This window comes from Drosophila gunungcola (assembly GCF_025200985.1).
Source record: "Drosophila gunungcola strain Sukarami chromosome 2L unlocalized genomic scaffold, Dgunungcola_SK_2 000007F, whole genome shotgun sequence".
Taxonomy (NCBI): domain Eukaryota; kingdom Metazoa; phylum Arthropoda; class Insecta; order Diptera; family Drosophilidae; genus Drosophila; species Drosophila gunungcola.
Genome location: NW_026453162.1, coordinates 833,640 through 857,566, shown reverse-complemented (window position 1 = coordinate 857,566; position 23,927 = coordinate 833,640). Strand labels below are relative to the sequence as shown.

The 23,927-nt window shown below is 41.8% G+C and overlaps 1 protein-coding gene and 1 long non-coding RNA gene across 2 annotated transcripts in view; one reads left to right on the top strand and one right to left on the bottom strand.

Annotated features, from left to right (window-relative positions):
- Window positions 1-6,339: 6,339 nt before the first annotated feature.
- LOC128253223 (ionotropic receptor 40a) overlaps window positions 6,340-23,927 on the bottom strand; it is a 127,419-nt gene continuing 109,831 nt past the window's right edge. Inside the window, exons 6-7 of the mRNA XM_052981466.1 lie at window positions 6,582-6,844; window positions 6,340-6,520 (exon numbers count right to left, since the gene is read on the bottom strand). Of these exons, the coding sequence (XP_052837426.1) occupies window positions 6,399-6,520; window positions 6,582-6,844 (385 nt within the window). The 3' untranslated portion in view covers window positions 6,340-6,398. The remainder of the gene's footprint in view (window positions 6,521-6,581; window positions 6,845-23,927) is intronic.
- LOC128253247 (uncharacterized) lies at window positions 22,442-22,951 on the top strand. The gene is made up of 2 exons (XR_008267415.1): window positions 22,442-22,649; window positions 22,729-22,951. It is a non-coding gene; the product is annotated as an uncharacterized LOC128253247 (long non-coding RNA).

The window sequence follows — 23,927 nt, the reverse complement described above, 5'->3', positions numbered from 1 at the left end:
AATCAACTTTGTCCGTACTCTCGAAAAAACAGTTATTGTGGCAGTTGTACCAAATTTTTTAGTTGAAAAGTTTGCATTAAAAGTATATCGGCATATCTTACACACTGGCTCGAGGCTTCTTTCGACAACGTTATAACGACTATGAGCCTATTCGCACAGACGGCTTTTTTCGGCTTCAGTGGCTTTGTGACGGTTTTTAAAAAATCAATTTCATTTTTCTTACATATTTCGTAAGAATAAAATTTTGAAAATATACTTTAAGAATGTTAAAAACATATTAAGTTATAGCTAAAATAAGAGAGCCCGTCGGTTTTTATTTGTCTCCTTGTAAATAGCCTCGCGGCTCTTCCGCTACTGCTGCTCCTCGTCGTCGACTGCTTGCTGGTATCTGACTCGTGACGGCTCCTTCGAGACTCTGGATGTTATGCGAACCTCACTGTCGGGACCGGCAAGGTGTTTCGCCTAGCAGGTAGAACTAGGTTCTGCCCCTTCGCCCAGCCACCTTTATCGCAGACTCCACGCAAGGACTCACTGAGTTCGATTTAACCACGACCTAGCACTTGTTGGATCTTAGCGTTGAAGTCTCAGCCTTGTAGATTCACAGTCGTTCGGCGTCTCGGCTCGATCGCTCTTATCGATAGTGGGTCCAGAATTGCCATCGTTGTTGCCGTTATTGTTGTCTTAAGTTGCCTCAGTGTGACCGTTTCTTGAGAAATCCAGTATTTTCTTGTACCCATCGATCGCAACTATCGAGCGACTGGTGAGTAACATGACTTTTACGTTTTTTTTGTAACTAACCTTTTTTTTTCCTTTACAGCAACACCATGATCATGATGCCCCTGCCAAGTCTCGGGGTGCTGTCCCTGAACCGCGTGCCCCGGGAGACCCTTGCAGCGGCAAGTGACCCCCCCTCGCCCTGCGCCCGCGGCAGCCTCGTTCTTCTGCCGGTCCGCGTGATTGGCCCGCGATTGGTTGCTGCGGATGACCATTTTTTGTTCTTGTGTTGCTAAACATTATTTTTCAGTGGCCGAGAAATGCTTTTCCGAACCGTTCAAGTTCCGGCTGGACCAACCTCGCCTTGACAGCTTCAAAGGCCTGCTGGAGGTCGTCGGTCCATTCCCATTTGACACTCTTTCGGAGAAGAGAGTTCAGCGGATGCAATACCGTGGCAAAATCTGGCACAAAACGCCTGTACCACGATGCCACTCCCAAATATTGCCGCAGCTCCTTGACAGTTGCCGGTGGTCTGAGCAATGCTATCGCCGATACCTTGTCCGGATGCCCTGGTCTGTAAAGCGATGCCCTAAGTATTGAAGTTCCTTCCTGAAGAATTTACACTTATCAGCGTTTACTTTCAGGTTCGCCGCTCGCAGTCTTCTAAATACTTCCTTTAGGTTCTGCATGTGCTCTTCTAGCGCCCGTCCGATCCAACGCCCTCTGGAAGTTGCCGATGCCGAGTGTAAGCCAAAAGGCATAACTTTTCATTGAAACAGGCCTTTCCCTGGCACTGTAAAAGCGGTGTACTGTCTGCTGGCTGCCGGTATCTGCCAGTACCCTTCCTTTAAGTCGAGGCTGCTAATGTACTTAGCTTCTCAAAGTTGGTCCAGGATATAGTTGATCATCGGCATTGGATATGCATCCTTCACGGACTTTACGTTAATCTGCCTGAAATCCACGCACAGCCTCCATTTCCCGGTCTTCTTCCTCACCATGACTATTGGTGAGCTGTACGGACTCTTTGACGGTTCCATGCAGCCCTTTTCAAGTAGCTCGTCCACTTTGGCGTTGATATCGCCCTGCATTTTAGAATTTTTCGGATAGTACCGCTGTTTGACCGGCTGATCGTCTTGCATGGTGATCCTGTGTACTGCCACGTTTGACGTGCCTTGCAGATTTTCCTGGCTCTCCAACTCGGTCTCTAAAAACTAGTGTACATCCTTAACCAAAAATCCCTTCGGGGCTTCCACGAATGCTACCGACAGTTTTTCCTCCAGCCAGCCTCGGTGTCTGTCCCTCGCCGGTATACGATTTTGGTGAGGAAGTTCCATCCTAGCACCAGTGCGTCGATCAATCCTGGTAGGGTCAGCAGCACCATTGACACTGTTCTTGTGCCAAGTCCGATTTGAATTTCTAGCTGCGATTTTACGTTTCCGAATCAACCGTCCGCCATCCGTACTTGCCTCTTTGTGGGTCCAACCTTTCCTGCTGCCTCCAGCCTGGCCGCCAGCTCTTTGCTGACGAAGCTCGCTGTGGCCCCGGTGTCCACCGTAGCCTTAGCATTTACGTCACCTATGAGCACTGTGGCAGACAGTTGCATTTCTTCCGCCTTCAGGTCGCCCATTATTTTTGAGAGGCAGCACCTTACGACCCCAGGCCGCCCCTCGGAGGCTGGGATCATTGCGAGCTTCCCGAACAGCACTCCACCGTTCGGACACCTATTTTTCCGCATCTCCAGCAGAACGTGAATCGCAAGCACTCCTTCTTATGCCTGACACCGCCTACACACAGCACCCTGCTCTGCCCTTGGCCTTGACACTGGGCGGTTCTGTATTCTTTGGGAGTGGTTTTCCAGCTCGAACTTCTCCCGTTGCTCGTCCAGCTCCTCGAACTCATCTGCCAGCGCCATCAGGGTGTCCAGGTGCCGACACTTGTACAGATAAACATTCGGAGGGCCGGCGTGCTGTTCTCCTTGATCCTGTTCAGGATTTCTTTGGCAGACATACCCAGAGACCGCATCAGCGTCTGCATGTCCACCATGTAATCCCTAAATTTTTCCGCGTATGTCTGCCTCCGCTGCCTGACCTGGTCCGCTAGCTTCTCCATATACCCTCGAGGGAGGAAATAGCCTTGGAAGCTGTATATAAAGTCTCCCCAGTTGTCCCACTTTAGGGCTGTGCCCTGCAGCAGCTCCGGCATTGCCCGTGGGATTTGGTTTATATCCACACCATTTCTCATGGCTGACCACTCCACCTGCTCCAGGAACTCCAGTGGCTTATCGTTGCCGTCCTACCGAAAGTTCCACTCTCGGACTTGCTTGGCAACCTTGGCATAGACCTGCGGATGGGGCCGTACGCTTTCTCTCCTCTCTCGGCTGCCTTCCGTCGCTTGCCATGCTCTAAATATCCAGGTTTGATATCAGACCATCGGCATTCGCGGTGGTTAATTTAAATTTTGGGACCGGTAGCTTCCGAAATTTGATCTCCAGACCTGCCACCAACTCTGCCACGCCCGGGTCTTCTGCTGTACGGTCAATCGTCTCTGCCAGGGTCTTCCTCATCGACATTGCTCACCTTGGCAAAGTCCTCCTTCCTGAGATTATAAATCCAGGACTTTCCCATCTTGGATCTTTTGTTTTCTTGGTCAGGGCAATCACTCATGGGCGCCAGATGTAACGATTTGATTTCTTAGATATTCTCGCTCGCTACGTAAACAGGCGGCTAGCTCAGAGAGGTTGTGGGATCGTTCTACCAAATTTATATTGGGTAATTGCCTTTGACCAAATAATAACGTAAAGGATTTTATTTGTCTCCTTGTAAATAGCCTCGCGGCTCTTCCGCTACTGCTGCTCCTCGTTGTCGTCCTTTGAGGCGTCGCTCCTCGTCGTCGACTGCTTGCTGGTACTGACTCGTAACGGCTCCTTCGAGACTCTGGATGTTATGCGAACCTCACTGTCGGGACCGGCAAGGTGTTTCGCCTAGCAGGTAGAACTAGGTTCTGCCCCTTCGCCCAGCCACCTTTATCGCAGGCTCCCTAAGCTTGGTTCGGATTGTGTCGGCAAGGTGTATCGCCTATCAGGTAGAACTAGGTTCGACCTCTTCGCCCAGCCACCTTTATCGCAGACTCCACGCAAGGACTCCCTGAGCTCGATTTAACCACGACCTAGCACTCGTTGAGTCTCAGCTTTGATGTCTCAAAGTCGTTCGGCGTCTCGACTTTGCGATATGGATCCTGGGACTCGGCACTTGATTAACTTGCTACTGGTCTCGCGTACACGCACTCCCTTTGATTCTCGCACTATTACTTCCGGCTGAGATGCGCTTGCGTTGCCCTTTTATAGCCTGTGATGGTCCCGTTATTTCTCTTCTCCAGCTCGAGTGATCGGGTCTAAGGTCCACTGTCGCACCGTTAGTCCGCCAATTTACTGATCAACCTTGTAACCCTTGCCGAGTGAGCGTGGTACCGTTACTGCCGTTGACTTCTCCGGCATTCTCGTCTCCATCGCTGTTGCTAGGAGTTTTAAGACTCCTCACAGCGCTTTGCTCAAAACCATATATATTTTTTTCGTTCTCCAAACACATATATCTAAATACTCTGAGTTAAAAACAATAAATTTTTCAACAATAAACTATTTTTAAATCTATTTTTAAAAAAATTGCAGATCTTTAAAATTTTTGTTTCTAAGTCTGCAATTTTGTGTTTGATTGTTTTTTTCCTTTATTTTTTTGATTGGTTCATTAAAAATAGTATGCAGAATAATATTCTTTTTGAATTTTTGAATTAAAATAACTGAGTGCTTCCTTAAAAGAGATCTTTTTTCGAGGACTCCACTATGAGCCTAAAAATTAAATTAAAATTATTTTAAAAAAAATTGTAATCATTTTTTTTTGAAAACTTCAAACATTTAAAAATTTTAAAACAATCTAACTTTATTTTCCTGTTAAACAAATGCATGAAAAAAAGTAAAAATTTTGGTTCCCACATTGGGCTACTACCTTAAGGCCACGCGGCTTTAGTTCAATTTTGGTCGCGGCTCTATTTTACTTTTCGAAATGAATTAGGGCCACGCGGCCTGTACTCATTTTTAGTCGCGGCTCTATTTCATTATTAAAATGAAATAAGGCCGCGCGGCCTAAATTCATTTTTGAGTCGCGGCTCGATTTCACTTTTCGAAATGAATTAAGGCAACGCGGCCTAAGTTCATTCGAGTATCGCGGCCCTAATTCACGCGCCCATAATTCACAGTCCTTCGTTTTATGTAGTTATATACAGGTCAATTAAAAAACATACACAATTGAAAAATTTATAAACTATAACCAAAATAAGGAAGAAAGATTCACTTGCTCAGGAAATGTCCAATTCGCTAAAGGGATATCCAGGGGAGGCGCCGACGTAGCCATAAACACTTCTGTCCAAGAGTAAGTTGACAAAAGAGTAGCTCTTACCGCGGAAAATTACTTGAGCAATAATAAAAGTGAAAGATACGTTATGTAGTTCATATATTGAAAAGCCGCTTTCACGAGCCATAGGTACCTGCCAAACGTGTTTTAAGTCCAGCGTGGAGATATACAAGCTTCCCGTAGATTTTACAGGATTTCATTGTTTATTGTAAAGGGCTATGCGGGCTATGAATTAGTGTTCAATTGTCGATAATCAACTTTTATACCCCATTCCCCGACTTCTGCTTGACCAATACTATACGCTATGTGGACTCTGTGACGTTGCAGGATTCAAAGGCTTATAATTACAAATAACTATCCAATGTTCGCCTACATGAGATACCCTCGAAGATCGTCAAAGAGGGCTTACACTCGTGAGATTAATTTCTTCCATCACCTTGTGGCTATTCTCTGCCTCGCAATTCGTCTGCTCCAGAATCCCCCAGGGTCCGTTCTGGATTCCCATTTGTCAACCCATTTCCAGTTTTACGGTTGAACTTCATCTTGCCCCTTTCATGTAGTTTCTTGCGATACTCTCGTCGATCAATTCTTTTCCCTCCTGAGTTACCGGGCTTTAATTTTCGACGCAGTCGAAACGGGTTCACTCGGCCGCAGTCGGCCATTTTCCACCGAAGGACCTGGTGTTACCGTCATAGTCGCTTCTTTGCACTGTATACCTGCCCCAACACTCGTTTACCTCCAAGCTGATTGGTCTGCGGTCTAAACTCCATCCCCATCCATGTATTGATCAAAAACATAAAATGGTTAAGGTGTTTCCCCATAGATAGCAGATAACTATTCCTATCATAGTCGGGTTCACTCGCTATGGAGTGCAAGTGTGAAGAAAATTATCAAAAACGTTGTTACAGAAATTTTAGCCAACCAGGACCATCCAGGGGCTGATGTCCCTTCTGCGAAATTCATTTAAAAAAATGAATTTAGACCGCTGAAGAAAATATAACGCGTCCAAAATTCACGAGGCCTAAATTCCATCCAAAACATAAAACGTTTAAGGTGTTTCACCGTAGATTATCAACTATCTAGCTAGTCCTATCATAGTCGGGTTCACTTGCTTGGGCGTGCAAGTGTGATGAAAGTTATCAAAAACGTTTATTATAAAAATTTATAGCCAACCATGACCATGAGTTCGAAACTTCGTTTTATGTATTTATAAACAGGTCAGTTAAAAAACAAACACCATTGAAAAAATTATAAACCATAACCAAAATAAGGAAGAAACATTCACTTGGTCCGGAAATGCCCAATTCGCTGAAGGGATATCCAGGGGCGGCGCCAACGGAGCCATAAACACTTCTGACCAAGAGTAAGTTGACAAAAGAGTAGCTCTAACAGCAGAAAAGTACCTGAGAAAAAATAAATGTGATAGATACGTTATGTAGTTCATACATTACCAAAAAAAAGCACCTGCGGCCAGTCCGCCTACTCCTAGTGCAATAAAAGCGCCTTGTAGCATGCTCAGGCTTAGCGGTCTGATAACGTCGCTATCGTGGATCTGCGTTTGGATCTGGAACTCGCTGATTTTCCCGTTACCGCTGGCCTTACCGCTCTTCGTTACCGCCAACACTTTATATTGCCGGGCGTCTTCCTTGGACATCTTGCGGGACTGTGTAGCGTACTCGGCAGTGGTCATCTTCTCTAGGATTCCTCCCTCGAACAAGTTCATGAGGCTGGATTTTACGGAGAAAAAACTAATATAAACTTACATATGTAAATTTTATACATGTTAAAACAAAATATGTTCGTCCTAAGAAAGTTTTGATTCTTTTTTGATTGGTAGGTGATTAGGTCAGAGAATGGTAAAGTTGCTTTGCTATATTGATAAATTCAAACTGAAATGCATCTTAGCATTAGCTTTTGTACACGTTAAAACAAAATATGTTCGTCCCAAGAAAGTTTTGATTCTTTTTTGATTGGTAGGTGATTAGGTCAGAGAATGGTAAAGTTGCATTGCTATATTGATAAATTCAAACTGAAATGCATCTTAGCATTAGCATCACAAAAATGTATCTACAATTTAAATCATTCAATTTGAATAAAATTCAGTCATCAAGGGAACAAAAAGCGCTAAGCCAACAACATTTGCGACGCTCGAGTAACAACGTGGACTGTGCTTCGCATTTTCAAAATTATAAAAAAAAACTAAAGGAAGCAAGCTTTGGATACAAAACTTAAATATTTTATAAAACTTTATATCTGGATTTGATGATATCGTTAATTTTTAACATAAATTATATCGAATTTTGTAACAACAAAACGCGATTTGCGGAAAGTACATTTTTTGCTTTCATCTGCTAGATATGCAGCTGAGATTGTTCGTGCGTTGTAGGAAGCTAATGGTGACCATGCTCCATATATTTCAACTTGTGAGTACTGAGTACAAAGAAGAAAAAGAAGGTATATTGATCCTTTAAAAGAAAGCGATTGTTGAAAAAAGAAAAAAATTTGCGACCAGACACAAGTCCAACATTTTTTATATTAACAATCAAGTTAAAAAATTTTTGGAAAACAATAACTTGGAAGCTTTTCCACACCCGCCGTTTAGTGCACACATTGCCCGAATACCGTTTACGTAGATCTATGCAGAGTGTCCTTACCGGTATTCGCTTCATTTTAGAACAAGGTACCAATAATTGTAATGATTCGTTCTTGAGCTCGAAAGATGATCAGCTGGGTAAAGTCATGTCTTGCAATGTCTATGTACTTTTTATTATTAAAATATATTTCTTGTCGCTTTAAAAAATATTCTTGACAGCAACCAAAGTACGGGGTTCCTATAGGCTTCCTTGGTATACTAAAGGTCTCCAGAAATATACAAATTTAAGAAACAATTTCTACAAAAGGTTCATTAGATGGGGTAATCCAGTGGATGCTGATAGAAGTAGACAACATAAGCGGGAATTTGAGTTTCTAAATAAATTTCGATATAACCAACACACATCCGATACTGAAAATAGCTTAAATTCCAATCCAAATTTGTTCTGGCGTCTTATTAATTCAAAGAAATCTTCTTCTTCCATACCGTCAACGATGTCATATAACAATGCTACCGCTAACTCTGGGACGAATATTGCAAACTTATTTGCTACCTTTTTCTCGCATAATTTTGAGCCTGCACAGCAAAAGCACGTTTTCTTTAAGATTTGAGGTTAGGTTACCTTTTTGTATAATTGCAAGCCGTTCCGCACCTTTCGGCACTTGAATTAAACAATCTTATAGTTTTAAAATGCTTAAGAATATTATACAAAAATATTTGTTTGCGCCGAAGAATGCCATCACAACTAAAACTCTAACCAAACACAAAATAGACAAACCAAGAAAGCTCACAATTATGTACTAAATACAATATTGATTTACACAAAACACAACACCTACAAGATATACTTTTTGTTGTAAAATGGAAGTTAATACCTTTATTTAAAGTGAAGAGGACAGATAGAGCCAAACAAAAAGATGAATAAATTCAAATAGCTAGACCAATTATAAATAAGAATTAATACATTTAAAGTTAAAATTTTGACTTTAATTTTTTTATTTATGGCCTATGGAACCGACTACTGTGCACTTCGGAAAATTATCTCAAAGCCCTTGCAAGCCTGAAGCGGGTTTACGATAATGATTGTCTTATTTTTTGACAGCATATCGACACTTTTTAGTTTGCAAAAAATTTTTCAGACTTTAGCTACAGCCTTGAGAACCCTCATCGATACGGTCACAGCCTTGTATGACTCCTTGGTTTCTATTGGGGATGATACTAATGCTATTTTAATACATCTGGTAAAGAACAAGGTCGATGTAGGATCTAAAAGAAAATGGGAAGAACAGTTAGATTATACTTCGCTTCCACTTTTGAGCAAACGTGAGGCGGCCCTTAACAGGCGATACGAACACATGGTAGCGGAAGAGGCTTCCAAGCCCAAAACTGTTCAGCAGACCCAATCTAACCATATGAAGAATGGAAATAGGAGTTTTTCGTTTATCGCTGCCAGGAACGACTCAGTTCAACGCGTGAATTGCAACTCGGCTTTACATCAGATTCGAGACTGCGCTTCCTATCAGTTCAGCAAAGATTCGATTTCGCTAAAAGAGCACTCTCATGCATTAACTGCTTAAGAAAGGGTCACACGGTCAAAAAATGCAAATCGAACAGATGTAAAGTGTGCAATTCTCCTCACATCACACTTTGCTACACATATATTCCCCAAACACAAATCTCGCGTTGCCACCCTCTTCTCAGCCCACGTTCATGCAGGAGTCTCCATCCACGTCGCATGCTTTGCATGCGAATGCACCGGATCGAGTCGTTCTTGCAACTGCTGTTGTGAGCGTTCAAACCAAAAGTGGCGAGTTTGTATTAGCTCGAGCGTTGCTCGAATCTGGTTCACAAATAAATTTTGTGACCAATAAGCTCGCTCAGAGGCTCAAAATTACAAGACAGGACGTGTGCATGAGCTTGCGAGGCATTGGTGGAACTAATGCCCAAGCCACAAAAAAAATACACACGATAGTGAAGTCGCGGGGAACAGACAGTTGTCGTCCGATTTTTGGATCATGAAAAATATTTCTGTTTATCATCCGAATCAAGCGGTAAAAACCAGAATATTTGGTGGGCAGATTCATTCTTCTTCAATCCCCAAAAAATAGATATGCTTATCGGCGATGTAATGCCACTTATGGTAGACTCAGACGTAACTAAGACCCTTGGTCTGGTTTGGTTACCGGTTAAAGATTACTTTCAATTTCGGTTGGAAGACTCTTCGCGCGACAAAGCGAAATATTTTGTCGGTGACTGCTCGACTTTTCGAGACGTTTAAAGCGACGCTTCTGCAGCTGCCTAAAATTAAGGTATCGCGATTCGTCAACACAGATCCACAAGTCCCGATTCAAACACATGGTTTCGCAGACGCTTCCATGCGAGAATATGGAGCGTGTATCTACGTTCTTACTCAAACTGCTGAAGGTTTGAAAGTGTCTTTATAGCTCCCCTCAAGACGAAAACTTTGCCTCGCCTTGAGCTGTGTGCAGTTCTCTATAATCGTGTCAGGCCATTGCTAAATTGTTCCATTGAGAATGTTTTCCTGTGGACAGACTCCGAGATTACTTTACACTGGATCAAAACCCATCCCTCGTAGTTGTCGGTTTTTGGTTGAAAAAAAAAGAATATGCATCATGTATAAAAGACTGCTAAAGGAGCCAAATAAAATCACTTGCATATTTGACCTCAAGTCGATCGTGTCTTCTTATTTCTTCGCAACAGAAAATTTTCTGGCGACGAAGAAAAAAGTCAAAAAAGTTCGTGTCGGTGGTCTAAATCGTAGAGATCGAACGGAAAGTGAGTATTTCGTGTCGGTAGTCTAAATTGGTAGAGGTCGAACGAATAAACAATGCCTGATAACAATCAGTTAAACTTTGAAACATTGTTGGCTCAACAGCAACAATTCTCGCAGCAGCTTATGCAACAAAAACAGCAATGAATGGAGTCCATATTAACACAAAACCGTGTCGTTCACAACGTAGGCAGATCTGGGGAACATTCAGTATGTCTGCCGTTTCCAAATTTCAACAAGGATCAACAAAATTGGGAAACGTACATATTTCCAGCAACTAACACAGCACTTCGCCGCGTACTCAGTGCAATCCGCGGGTAGGCACGCACGCCTTTTAATTTGTCAAAAATCTGTTCGGTAGCGAAAATTTGGATCAGCAGACCTATGCGCAAATAACGGAAAAGCTATCAGAGCACTAAACGTCAGATGGGGGACTCTCAAACACACAAGGAATTGGTCGCCGATCTACGTGGCATTGCTCGTGAGTGTCTATTTGTTTGCCAATCAGACGGGTGTTCACTAAATTACGTTAATGAAATGATCCGAGATCAAATAATTGCCCACACTCCTTTCGACGCAATTCGCACAGCCGCTTTGCCGAAGCTACAGCCGTCACTCGAGGATGTTCTCTCTATTGCCGAAACGTACGAAGCAACCACGAAAACCGTAGCAGTGATCAAGGAGAGCGAGAAGAGAGCGCTTAATATGAACGCAGTACACAAACACAAGCAACATCAAAAGAAACGCAACTATGTTGAGTGCTAAAATCATGCTCCGGCAGCGGTCACTCACTACACTTGCGAAAGTTGAAAATTTCGCGAGGCCATTTCTCACAAACGTGCTAGAAAGGGACACATAGCTACACTTTGCCTTTCCAAAGACAAAAAAGACACCGACAAAAATCAAAACAAAAACACGGAATCAGTGCAAACAATTTAAAATCTTGCCAGTTTGGTAAAGTTTGAAGGAAACAAAAAAGTGATCAATGTGGAGCTTTTCAATACAAGCGTTTCTTTCCAAATGGATTCTGGTGCAACGGTGTCAGTGCTTAATTCAAAAACATCCAAAAACTAGAGAAGTGCGATCGAATTTTACATGCATTTGGCCAACAATGAATTCCATTGTTGGGTGAACTGCACACTGGCAAAGTGTGGCAAAAAAACTGGCAAATGTTGTGATCCTTCTGGCAGACGTGGAAAATTTAAACAACCTGTTCGGTTTAGATTTGTTCAAAACATTCAATTTCGAAATTCAGCAAATCGCAAATGTGAGTGAGGAGCAGGGTACTCAAATAACCAATCTATGTAAGAAGTACAAGGAAGTATTTGAGCCGGCGATAGGAACAATAAATAACTTGAAGGCAAAACCGAACTCCGTTCCAAAATTCTACAAGAGCAGGCTAATTCCGTTTGCCCAATTGGAAAAATTCATATTGGAATCGCAGCGTCTAACAGAAGCAGGTATTTGGAAACCTATTTAATTTAGCAACTCGGCATCGCTTATAGTACTAGTACTACGAATCTGCGGCGATTTCAAAAAGGTGTCAATTCCCAATTGGACATCGAGCAATATCCACTGCCAACACGTGAGTCTTTGTTACACCAGATCCGCCATGGCACGCTTTTTTTCAAAATTGACCTGAAAGACGATAATTTACAAATAAAGTTAGACGAAGCAGCAAAAGAAATTATGGTCGTCAACACACCGTTGGGTCTATTCCAGTACCAACATTTACCTTATAGAATAGCCAGCACCCCAGCTATATTCCACCGTCATCTTGAGCATCTTCTAAGTGGTGTAGAAGGTTGTGGAAATTATATCGACGACATAATTATTTCAGCTCCAACAGTAGATCAACAGGAAAATGGCATAAAATGTAAGAAAGAGAAATGTTTCTTTCTAAGGGACGAGATTAAGTATCTTGGGAGAAGAGTCAGTGTCAAGGGCATCCTTCCGTACTCACCGGGACTAGAGGGACTAGAACCCGTCAAGGAACTAAAGGCGCCCTCCAATCTACAGCCCTGACCAACAGCAGGCTTTCACAGCACTAAAACGAGATATTCTGGACGCTACTGAGCTAGCACACCTCAACGAGGTTCTTCCGCTCGTTCTGGCCACTGATGCATCTTCCTTCGGCATTGGTGTAGTTTTATCACACATTCATCCAGATGGCAAGGAAAAGCCAATAGCATTTGATCACAAGCCGTTGGTCACAATCTTCGATCCAAGCAAGCATTTGTCGACGATGACTTCCAACAGACTTCAGCGCTGGGCTATAATATTGATGGCCTACAATTTTGAAATCAAGTATCGCTCAACTACAGTTCATGGAAATGCAGACGCACTATCACGTCTTCCAATTAGTTCAGATTTTAATTTCGATAAGGAAGAGGCATGCATTGTTGACACATCTTGTCCAATAAATTCAGACCAAATAAATCAAAATATCGAAAAGCGAACTGAAACCCAAGAGAACCAGCCGACAAAGAATTAACCCAAACCAAAAAGTATTTTCCAAAAATTACGCAAAGGGAGAAAGCTGACATCGATCGGTCCATAGGCCGTGTAATATTTATTCTTCGAACTTACACAGGTTTCATCAAGCGCCACTTTAACCAGATCAAACCAAGATCCGATTCAGACGACATCAACAGCAACTCCAACCTTAGCGACAGCCCGTGGATGTCTGACTCTCAAAATCCGCCAACAACAATGTCAAGCCCTAGACATGAAGAACAGCAACCGTGTAATCCACCACAGCCACTTCCATCCGCCCTGGTTCCAGTGAAGTAGCTGCAGCATCCCGGCAAGATAACCACCAAGCGCCACAGCCACGCCGATCGAGCATTCCAATCAGAAGCAGTACTCGACCACGCCATGAAGTCAACCGCTATTAGCCCCCCGATTTTAGAAAGCGTAAAACTACTAAAAATATGAAATTTTAGGGGAAAGATGTGATATGTATCGTAAATTCAAAAGAATATTCAATAGAATCAGAATAAGTAGCTGGCAGCAATGCCAAACAACAAGGGCTTTCTTCTCTAACAAACCTAATAACAAATACGAAGATTTAAATAAATTAAACTAAATAACAATTCTTTGTCTTCGAAAAATAATGCATACTTAGCAATTGTCTCATCGGAGACAGTAAATAACAAAACAACAAGTGCAATGTCGCCGCCCGCTACTGAGAGAGCTCGGTCTCTTTCGCCAGCACTATTTACTAACTCAAGCTGCGCTGCTCCAACGCAGTCATGGAGTTCGCAATGCTCTTCCTCCATTCCATTTATAGACGCACCGACTACATCAGCTTGTGCGCTCACTAATACGGTACCCTTAATAACAACTGTCGTATCGACTACAACAACAAAAACTTCAACATCGACCAACGTGTGGCCGATTTTGGCATCGCGAGCAATACTAGCTTCTGCTGCAGAGCTCTCACAATCTGCGCTTGTACAGACTGGTATCGATCGGTAGTACAAATAAAAAAAAAACTTAGTCCGCAAAAAGCTAGAGAATCAAATTTGCCTAAACTTACGAAAACTTCAAACAACACCACTACGGCAACTTCTGCAAACAAATTTGCCATACTTGGCGAGCTCGAAAAAGATGACGGTCAACCACTCCAAGCCAATAAAATTGTAAAGCCACCACCTATCTACATTAGAGATCAAAATTGTTCAGATCTAATCAATAAACTCAAGCAAAAAATTGGGCAAAACATCTTTTATATTACTATTTTAAAAAAAGGTAATATATTTGAAACCAATGTAGTATGCTCACATATAGGGTACTCACTGTACCGTTTATATCACTGCAACGTTGTGGCATTTGCCTATGTCCAAATATTCCCAGCACTTCAAGTGCGGAGTAATTCGACCCATGTCTGCATGCGCGGCCGACCATTCGGTTACCATGTGAGCATAACACTCCCTCTCTCTCATGCGCGGCCGCTGCTTGCGCCGCCTATATACACTTAAGTAAACATTAACATATATAGATAAGCGTTGGCCGCGGCGCTGCTCGGGCAGCTATATGAATTGTAAGCCAAGCCAACATTATTTATAAGTCAAGAGACAAGATTTAAAACTAATTATTACATGGCGACCGTGACATGTGCGCGAGCTAAGTGAATAATCATGTACGAAGTAAATATAAAAAAAAAAAAAGAAAAGCCATTAAGAAAACAATTTATTAAATGGCAGTTTACAGTTTATAGTAGTGGCAGTGGCATAAGTCTATGAGCACCACTGTAAAAAAAAAAAAAATCTTTACAAATCAAAATATGATAAATCAAAATTAATCAGCCTGTGCGATGACCAGCACCGGCGCCGCCTGAGTCCAAAAGGCCCGGACAAAATAATAATAAAAAATCAACACAACACAAAAAAAAAAGAAGGAAGAAAAATACAGAAAAATTGACCAGGACTTGTGTGGAAGGAATGGCAAATCCTTCTACACCAACGATGGAAACTGAAGTGTGGTAGGCAGACCGCCGGCTACACCAACGAAGGAGGCATATGAGTGCGGAAGGCAGTCCGCCCTCTGCACCGTCGTGGGAGGTCCCTGCTCCTGTTGAGCAAAGAGACGCACCAAGCCTAGAAGAGGCTTTGCAGTTGTGTCCCAACGATGGACCACGCCCCCTCACAATAGCTGAGTACCGGGCACGACAAGAACGCAACAAAGTAAACCAAAAGAAGAAAAGAAGCGGAAAAAGGTAAAGCTTCTTCAGCAACGACGACTAATCAAGGACTGCTTAAAAGTAGCCAAGACCCCGGAGGAAAAAGAAGCCCCCGAGGGAAATTTAAAAATCATCGGAAAAGATTTTTGCAGACGAGCAAAGTAACGCAACAAGGGCTGCATTTATGCCAATGCCTAAGTTGCCTTTAATTTCAAACCTCTGAACCAGAGCCGATGCGCGTTATATGAAAATTAACACAAAAAAAATTTTTTTTCCTTCAATTTTCAATTTTATCAAAATGAAATTTATGCGATTATGCCAGCAGACAATTATTTAATCAATCAGTTTTGAATAATTTAAATTCCTAAATTTTTGTTTGATGACGTTATTTTGCTGAGTGCTTCTCAGGTCTTAAAAGCCAGTCAGAAATATATGAAAGACAGAAATATTTACGTATATCCATTTAACATTTCTTTAAATGAATGAATAACAATAAAATAGATAAATTCTCTGCAGAAAATCAAAGTAATTATAATAATACCTATATATTGGAAGTATATCTACCCAAAATGGGAATTTTAGACGTTAAGTCAGTGGACTCCACTGCTAACGAACCAAATAATATTGACCTATATTGGGTGCATATACTATTAATAATAATCATTGTCATCATGAGCGCAAATTTTGTTACCAAAATATACAAGTTGCACAATAAATGTTTAAAGAAGAAGTATTTAAGTAGAGCACACGATCTAGATAAGATATAAAAAATAAATTAAAAGGTTAGAGTGCTCAATTTAATAACCTTCTATTGAAAACAAAATTATTTTATTTTTATTAAAGTTATGGCATTTAACACTATAGAATTGGATAGCTGTCTTAAGGAAATAATAATTAAAGACCCAGAATTTAGAATGCGTGCATTAAACATTCTCCATTGCCATAAAAACTTCATTACAATCACTGAATTTGAATATAACTATATGGAAAAGTACAGTTTGGAATTCAGCCTTTTGTTTGCTTACAATAAAAAAATAAAGGGTTTAATCCTGAATACTTTGCCATACGTCTCAGTAAAAGAGATCGTGGATTACCATTCTATACTCGGCGAAACCACGATCCTTATGGTAAAATTACATAGATAATATTGCCATGGAATTGAACGATTTGTATGCGAAATTAAATAAAATAAAAACAGAGTTCGATAAATCATACAAATCCATTAATCAGAATAGACCAATTCAAGGGAGCACATTAAAAAAACATGCAGAAATAGTAGTAAACTGTTTTAACGAGGCGCGTATATTAATACATGGACAAAGAGAAAAATTAAATGACGACCATTGGTCAAGGGTATCAAAATTTTTGAAAAGGCTCAGAAAAAATCTAATATCGATAAAAGAAAAATTCAATTTAGATATCTCTGTACCTACCATTCTTAATACCGCAATAACAAGTTGAAACCGATGAAGAATCAACATTGGAAGAGCCAACTGGCATAGATCAAACAGAGCAAGAAGATTTCAACGCGAAAATTAAGGAAGAAGATTTAAATAATCTTACTATCCCAGCCGTTTTATTATCAAACGCAGATAATAAAACAGATTCAGACTCAGACTCAAGCGCAAACATATCTAAGAACAACAACTTCGAAATGGCGCAAACAAATATCGACTTTATTAACACTGCATCAAAGCTTATACCAGTTTTCGATGGTAAAGCAGAAAACTTAACCAGTTTCATTGATGCATTGCATATAATAGAGTCAATAAAAGGCGAACACGAAAGCCTAGCTGTCTCTATAATAAAAACAAAACTAAAGGGCGTAGCCAGAAATCTAATTGGTAACGAAACAACGGTAGGTGAAGTAATTTCCAAATTAAAAAGTAACGTCAAAGGCGAAACTGTAGAGGTATTGTCAGCAAAGCTAATGAACCTACAGCAACGAAATAAAACTGCTAATCAATACACATCAGAAATTGAGCAGATGACGAAGGCTTTTGAAAGTGCGTACATAACAGACGGCTTAACACTAGTACTAGCAAGAAGTTATTCCACACAGCACGCAGTAAAAGCAATGACTAAAAACTGCACAATTGATAAGGTAAAACTTATCATGCAAGCCGGCAACTTCAACACAATGAACGACGAAATTTCAAAATTTGTAAACAGTTGCACAGAAGCAACTGGACAACCAAATTCGGTCCAAACAACTATACACAACGCGGCGGAAACCGCGGACGTGGAAGATATAGAGGTAATTTTCGTGGTCGTGGTAACAATTATGGTTACTACAACAATACCAATCAAAACAATGGTCACGGCAACTACAGAGAAAACTCAAGGGGCCGTGGCAACTCGAGCGGAGGCTACAACAACAACAATACAAACAATGTAAGAGTAGCCAATGAAACTTCGGGAAACTCCCAACCCCCTTTAAATACTCAAAAGTAGAGAAAGTAACGGTTCATACTATTAATCTCAGGCTACCGGTAAAGAACTTGTCTTTTTGGTAGACACAGGTGCCGAAATTTCTATAGTAAAAGAAAATTCCGATATATTTCGAAATGTACAAGATAATAACATAATAGATATACGGGGAATAAGCCAAGAAATTACTAAATCCAAAGGCTTAACATCAATTGAAATACAGACTACCAAGTACATAATTCCACACGATTTTCATATCGTAGACTTACACTTAGCTGTCCCTTGTGATGGCATTTTAGGGATTGATTTCATTAAAAAACAACTGTCAACTAGACTTTCAGCCATTTGAAGATTGGCTTATAATAAGACCAAACAATTTAAATTTCCAATTTATGTTCCAATAGAATACAGTTCTGGCAATAACTCAATTCTTTTGCCAGCAAGATCACAAATCATTAGAAAAATAAAATTAAATTCAAAAGAAGACAGTGTATTAATTCCAACTCAAGAAATTGAGCACGGAATATATATAGCAAGTACAATAGCTACAACACAAAATCCCTTCATAAGACTACTGAATACAACAACTGTTAAACTATGATGTAGTCGAAGGAAACAAAGAAACTAGAGAAAAGTCTGTATTATCCCAATTGTCAAAAAATTGTCCCCCACAATTCAAACCACAACTCTCAAATTTATGTAAAAAATATAATGACATATTCGGATTAGAATCCGAACCAATTAGCACAAATAATTTCTACAAACAAAAACTGAGATTGAAAGATGATGAACCCGTTTACATAAAAAACTATAGAAGCCCACATAGTCGGGTGAACGAAATTAAAAAGCAAGACGGAAAATTAATCACCGACGGGATAGTCGAACCTTCAGTATCTGAATACAACACAATACAATTATTGCTTGTCCCTAAAAAATCAGCTCCAGGTTCCGAAGAAAAAAAGTGGCGATTAGTAATTGACTATCGTCAGATTAATAAAAAATTACTGTCCGATAAATTTCCACTCCCTAGAATTGATATTTTAGAACAACTAGGACGAGCATGTCTTGATTCAATGTCAGGATTTCACCAAATAGAACTTGAAAACAGCTCAAGGGATATAACTTCCTTTTCAACGAGCAATGGCTCGTATCGCTTCACGCGATAACCTTTTGGTTTAAAAATAGCTCAAAATTCATTTTAGAGAATGATGACTATTGCATTTTCTAGACTTGAACCTTCACAAGCATTCCTTTATATGGATGATTTAATAGTTATAGGTTGCTCCGATAAAATATGCTTAAAAACTTTTTTTTTTATCTATAATTAAATTTTTATTTACAATCTGTCTTGTGACAATAAGTAAATTGTATGATTAATATTTACATAACAGGAATAGCAGATTTCCAGTAAAACCTGCTATTAATTTAATTTACTGTTGGAATATATAGATCTTTATGAATATTTGTATTGGTTACATAATATGGAGTGTTAACAATTTGTCGCAAGATTTTTGATTGGTAGCGCTGAAGTATTTCAATATTTGAATTGCTAGCTGTTCCCCAGATTTGGATAGATAAGGTCTAAACAGGCTTCAAAATGGCTTTGTAGAGAAGAATTTTGTTTTCCAAAGTGGCTGCTGATTTTCTACCTAGTAACCAGGACATTTTCAGTGTTTTTAGTCTGAGTTGTTGTCTTTTCGTTTTTATGTGGTGTTTCCATGTTAGTCTGCGGTCGAGGTGCATGCCAAGATACTTCACACAGGTATCTTGTGGAAGTGTAGGAAATATAACCTAAAGTTATGTCCACAAAAAATGTTCATTCTTTATGCATGATGTGACTTTTCTAGGTCATAAGTGCACAGATAAAGGAATACTTCCAGACGACAAGAAATATGATGTCATACTGAATTATCCAGCCCCACACTTGCCTAGGCAATCTATAGAAAAAGCTTCAAAGCCCAACGTATACGGAGTCATAAACAATGACGAAGTACGTAAAGTAGTGACCTTGCACGTAAAAAATATGCTATGTTTATTTAAACATGGAAAAAAATTTACTGCAAGATATGATGTTAGCGATTTATATACCAATGGAGTCCTTGACCTAGGTCAGTTTTTCCAAAGGCTTGAGAAGCAAGCCGGTTTACATCAAATCAGTCAACTCAAAGTGGCACCGTGGGAAAATATCTTTGAATACGTTTCAATAGATAATTTCAAGGAAATGGGCAATAAAACATTAAAATCATTGAGAGTAGCGCTACTCAACCCGGTGACCCTAATAAATTCTGAAAAAGAAAAAGAAGCAATTATGTCTACATACCATGATGAACCAATTCAAGGAGGTCATACTGGCATTTCTAAAACCTTGGCCAAGGTCAAAATACATTATTTTTGGAAAGGTATGACTCGCTATATTACAGAGTACATACGAAAATGCCTAAAATGCCAAAAAGCGAAGATAACCACGCATACGAAGACCCCATTAACCATTACGGAAACACCACAAACCGCTTTTGACAGGGTAATCGTGGACACGATCGGTCCACTACCTAAGTCTGAACAAGGGAATGAATACGCAGTTACTTTAATTTGCGATTTAACAAAATACCTTGTGGCAATACCGATTCAAAAAAAAAGTGCAAAAACAATAGCAAAAGCTATATTTGAAGATTTTATCCTGAAGTACGGTCCAATGAAGACGTTCATTAGGGACATGGGAACAGAATATAAAAATTCAATAATTGATGATTTATGTAAAAATTTAAATATCAAAAACATAAATTCTACTGCACACCATCACCAGACTGTCAAAACAGTGGAGCGAAGCCACAGAACACTTAACAGTTCATACGCTCATACATCTCAGTTGATAAAACAGATTGGGATGTATGGCTACAATACTTCGTATACTGCTTTAACACAACCCCCTCTATGGCACATGATTATTGTCCATACGAACTAGTTTTTGGGAAAACTCCAAATTTACCAAAACATTTCAATAGCATAGATAAAATAGAACCATTATATAATATAGAAGATTATGCTAAGGAATCTAAATTTAGATTAGAACAGGCATATAAAAGAGCCAGAATAAAGCTAGAAACTAATAAACAAAAACAAAAAGATAGATAAGACAAAAATAGCTTAGACTTTAAATTAAAAATAGGAGACCAGGTTTTATTAAAAAATGAAACTGGCTATATACTAGACTTTAAATATACAGGACCATATATGGTAAGGAAGATTGAACCCAATAATAATATAACAATTTTAAATGCAAAAAAACCTTGGTCCTCAAGAACTAGTGGGATGGTTCGAAGGGAGGCTTAGCTGAGGCCACCAGGCGGGTCGCAGGTTGCGGATAGCGAACGACCTTCTGGGAAGGTTAGTTGCGAATAAGCGTAAGCAAATAAGCAACCCCGGACAAACAGCGGGTATACCGATGGAGGTATACCGACAAGACGCTTGTTTGGCCGTCTTAACACCGTAGCCTTACACACCCCCTCCCTCACAACTACCTACATCCATCCTATCCCCCACATCTCACCTCGGTGCCGGACTAAGGTGTCATTCGACCCGTGCCGATAGTCAGCCTGGCTGGGGGCCCGAGTTAACAAATAGCTTAGTCGCAAACGGAGGGTTCAGGCAAGTGGCGACCGTCTGTCCTAAATACGCCTTACCCGGGTACGGCGGATCTCTGCCCGGGCGGACCACATACTTCTCCGCAACTCGTGGGACCCCACGAAGAAAAATAAAACAATAAAAATCCCGCAGGATATCCCTGCAACCGGTGTCGCAAGACACTTCGAGGAAAGATCCCTCGAAGGCGACAGACCCCAGGGCTAGTGAGACGTCCTCACGGGTCCCTGAGCAAGAGGGGCCTAGCACATCAGCAGCAGCGGCAGAAAAGGCAAAAGTGCAGGCCAGGAAGATACCTTCCCAGCCCCACCAAAACCAGAAGCCGACAACCGCTGGAGGAAGACCCTCTAGCTCGGCACCACCGGTCATCGGACCCCGTCCGACTTACGCGGAGGCTACCAAGAAAGCCACCCTCATAAGGGTGGCTATACTCCCGGAGGGTTTCCCGGCGGCCAGCCTGACCGCAGAGGAACTATCCGGGCTCCAGGAGTCGGTCATGGACGAGATGCTCACGTCAGCGTGGAGCGGTCCCGTCGTGTTCAGGGGAATCCACTTCAGGGTGGGTTACCTGATTATCGACTGCCTGGATGAAGGCTCAGCTGATTGGCTCCAGATTGCCGTACCTCAGCTGCGGACGTGGAAGGGAGTACCCCTAGAAACCCGCACGGGAGCAGACATCCCGGCAGCGTACAACGCCACGTTGTTCTGCCCGAGGAGCTCCGACCGGACCAATGAGGAAATATTGGCCTTCATTGGTTTCCAAAACCGGGTCGAGACGAACGCCTGGAAGGTCATCTCCAGGAAGAACGACGGAGCTGGTGCACTCCTGGTCGTAGGGATGGACCAGACCGGAAGGGATGAGATAGTGGAGCGTGACCACAAACTCAACTTCCGGTTTGGCCACGTCACCGTGAGCGGTCTGAAAAAGACCAAGAGAGCTCCGGAAGAGACGCCCAATGACGGCACAAGCAAGGTTGTCGAGGATACCCTCGAACCACTGAATGTGGGGCCGAAGCTACAGAGTGGTGAGCAGGATGAACAATCCATCACCAGCATGGACATTGGGGACGACCAAGGGGATGGACACCCTATGTCATCCCAAGAGCTGGCCCAGGAGCTCCTCCTGGACGAAAGCTGCGAAGAAGCCGAGGTTACCGTGATAGACGGTGGTGGAGAGACTTGCTCTCTCTCTTCACCAGACCTCACGGAGCATCAAACCTCGGAGTGATGGCTGCAACAAGCAGCACTCGGCTAGCCCAGGTAAACATCCATCGGGCCAAAGCAGCATCTGCTGTCTTGGCGAGGATGTTCACCTCCCAACACCTCGGGCTAGCCCTTGTACAGGAGCCATGGTGGCACCATGGCATAAAAGGCCTGTACACGAAGGACACTAAGGTAATATGCGATCCAGGAGGATCACCTCCCAGATCATGCATCGTTATAAGGAAAGATATCAATTATAGTATCTTTTCAGAGTTCATGAGCAGAGACTGCGTCGCCGTAACCATCAACGGCACAGAAGCTGCACCGAAGCTAGCAGTGGCCTCCGCCTACTTTGCCGGGGAGGAGGCCTGTCCACCGCCAGGAATACCCGGGCTAGTGGACCACTGCCGGACGAACAAGATCCCCCTCATCATAGGATGTGATGCCAACGCACATCACGTGATCTGGGGTAGCACGGATGTCAACAACAGAGGTGAGCAATTACTAGAATTTATTTTAAACAATAACCTAGAGATCTGTAATGTCGGCGCCAGGCCGACATTTGTTACTAGGGTACAAGAAGAGGTGCTAGACATAACTCTAGTAACCAATTCTTTTAAACCCCACGTTAAGAACTGGCATGTGTCGCCAGAAGAATCAATGTCCGACCACAGGACAATTTTGTTTGAAGTAGCTTTCAAAACAAAAAGATGTAACCCTAAAAAAAACCCCAGAAAAACAAACTGGGACAAATTCAGGTCAACTCTAGAGCTCAATCTTTCCAACGAACCGTCAGGATACCCTAGACATCCCTTGGAATTAGACAGAGCGGTAGACAACCTGGGCCACAAGATAGTAAATGCCTTTGAAGACAGTTGTCCTCTAGGCAGACAGAGGCGGGAAACAGACGCACCATGGTGGAATGCTAGTCTTGAACGACTACGAGTAACCACTCGGAAGCTCTTCAACAAACCAAAAACTGATAGAAACTGGGAACTATACAGGCAAAGCCTGACGCTCTACAACAAAAAAAATCAGGAAGGCCAAACGGAAAAACTAAAGGAACTTCTGTGAGGCAATAAGTAACGTCAACGAGGGCGCGAGACTGCACAAAGCAATGGCTAAAAGTGCAACGGATAGTAATTTAGCTCTGAGGAAAGGGAATAACACCTTCACCTCCACGGATCGGGAGAAATTAATTGCTATTTGACACGCATTTCCCGGGGAATACTCCCGCTATGGGAAACGCAAGGCGTGATCAACATAGAACCCCTAGGACAGTAGCCAGTGACTGGGCAGCAGCCAAATCTATAGTTACGCCCGAGAAACTCAAATGGGCTATTGGAACCTTCCAACCATTTAAATCACCGGGATTAGACATGATCTCTCCAGCTTTCTTACAGCAGGGGCAGGAACTACTCCTAACCCGCCTAAGAAGACTAATGGTGAGCAGCCTAGCCCTCGGGTATA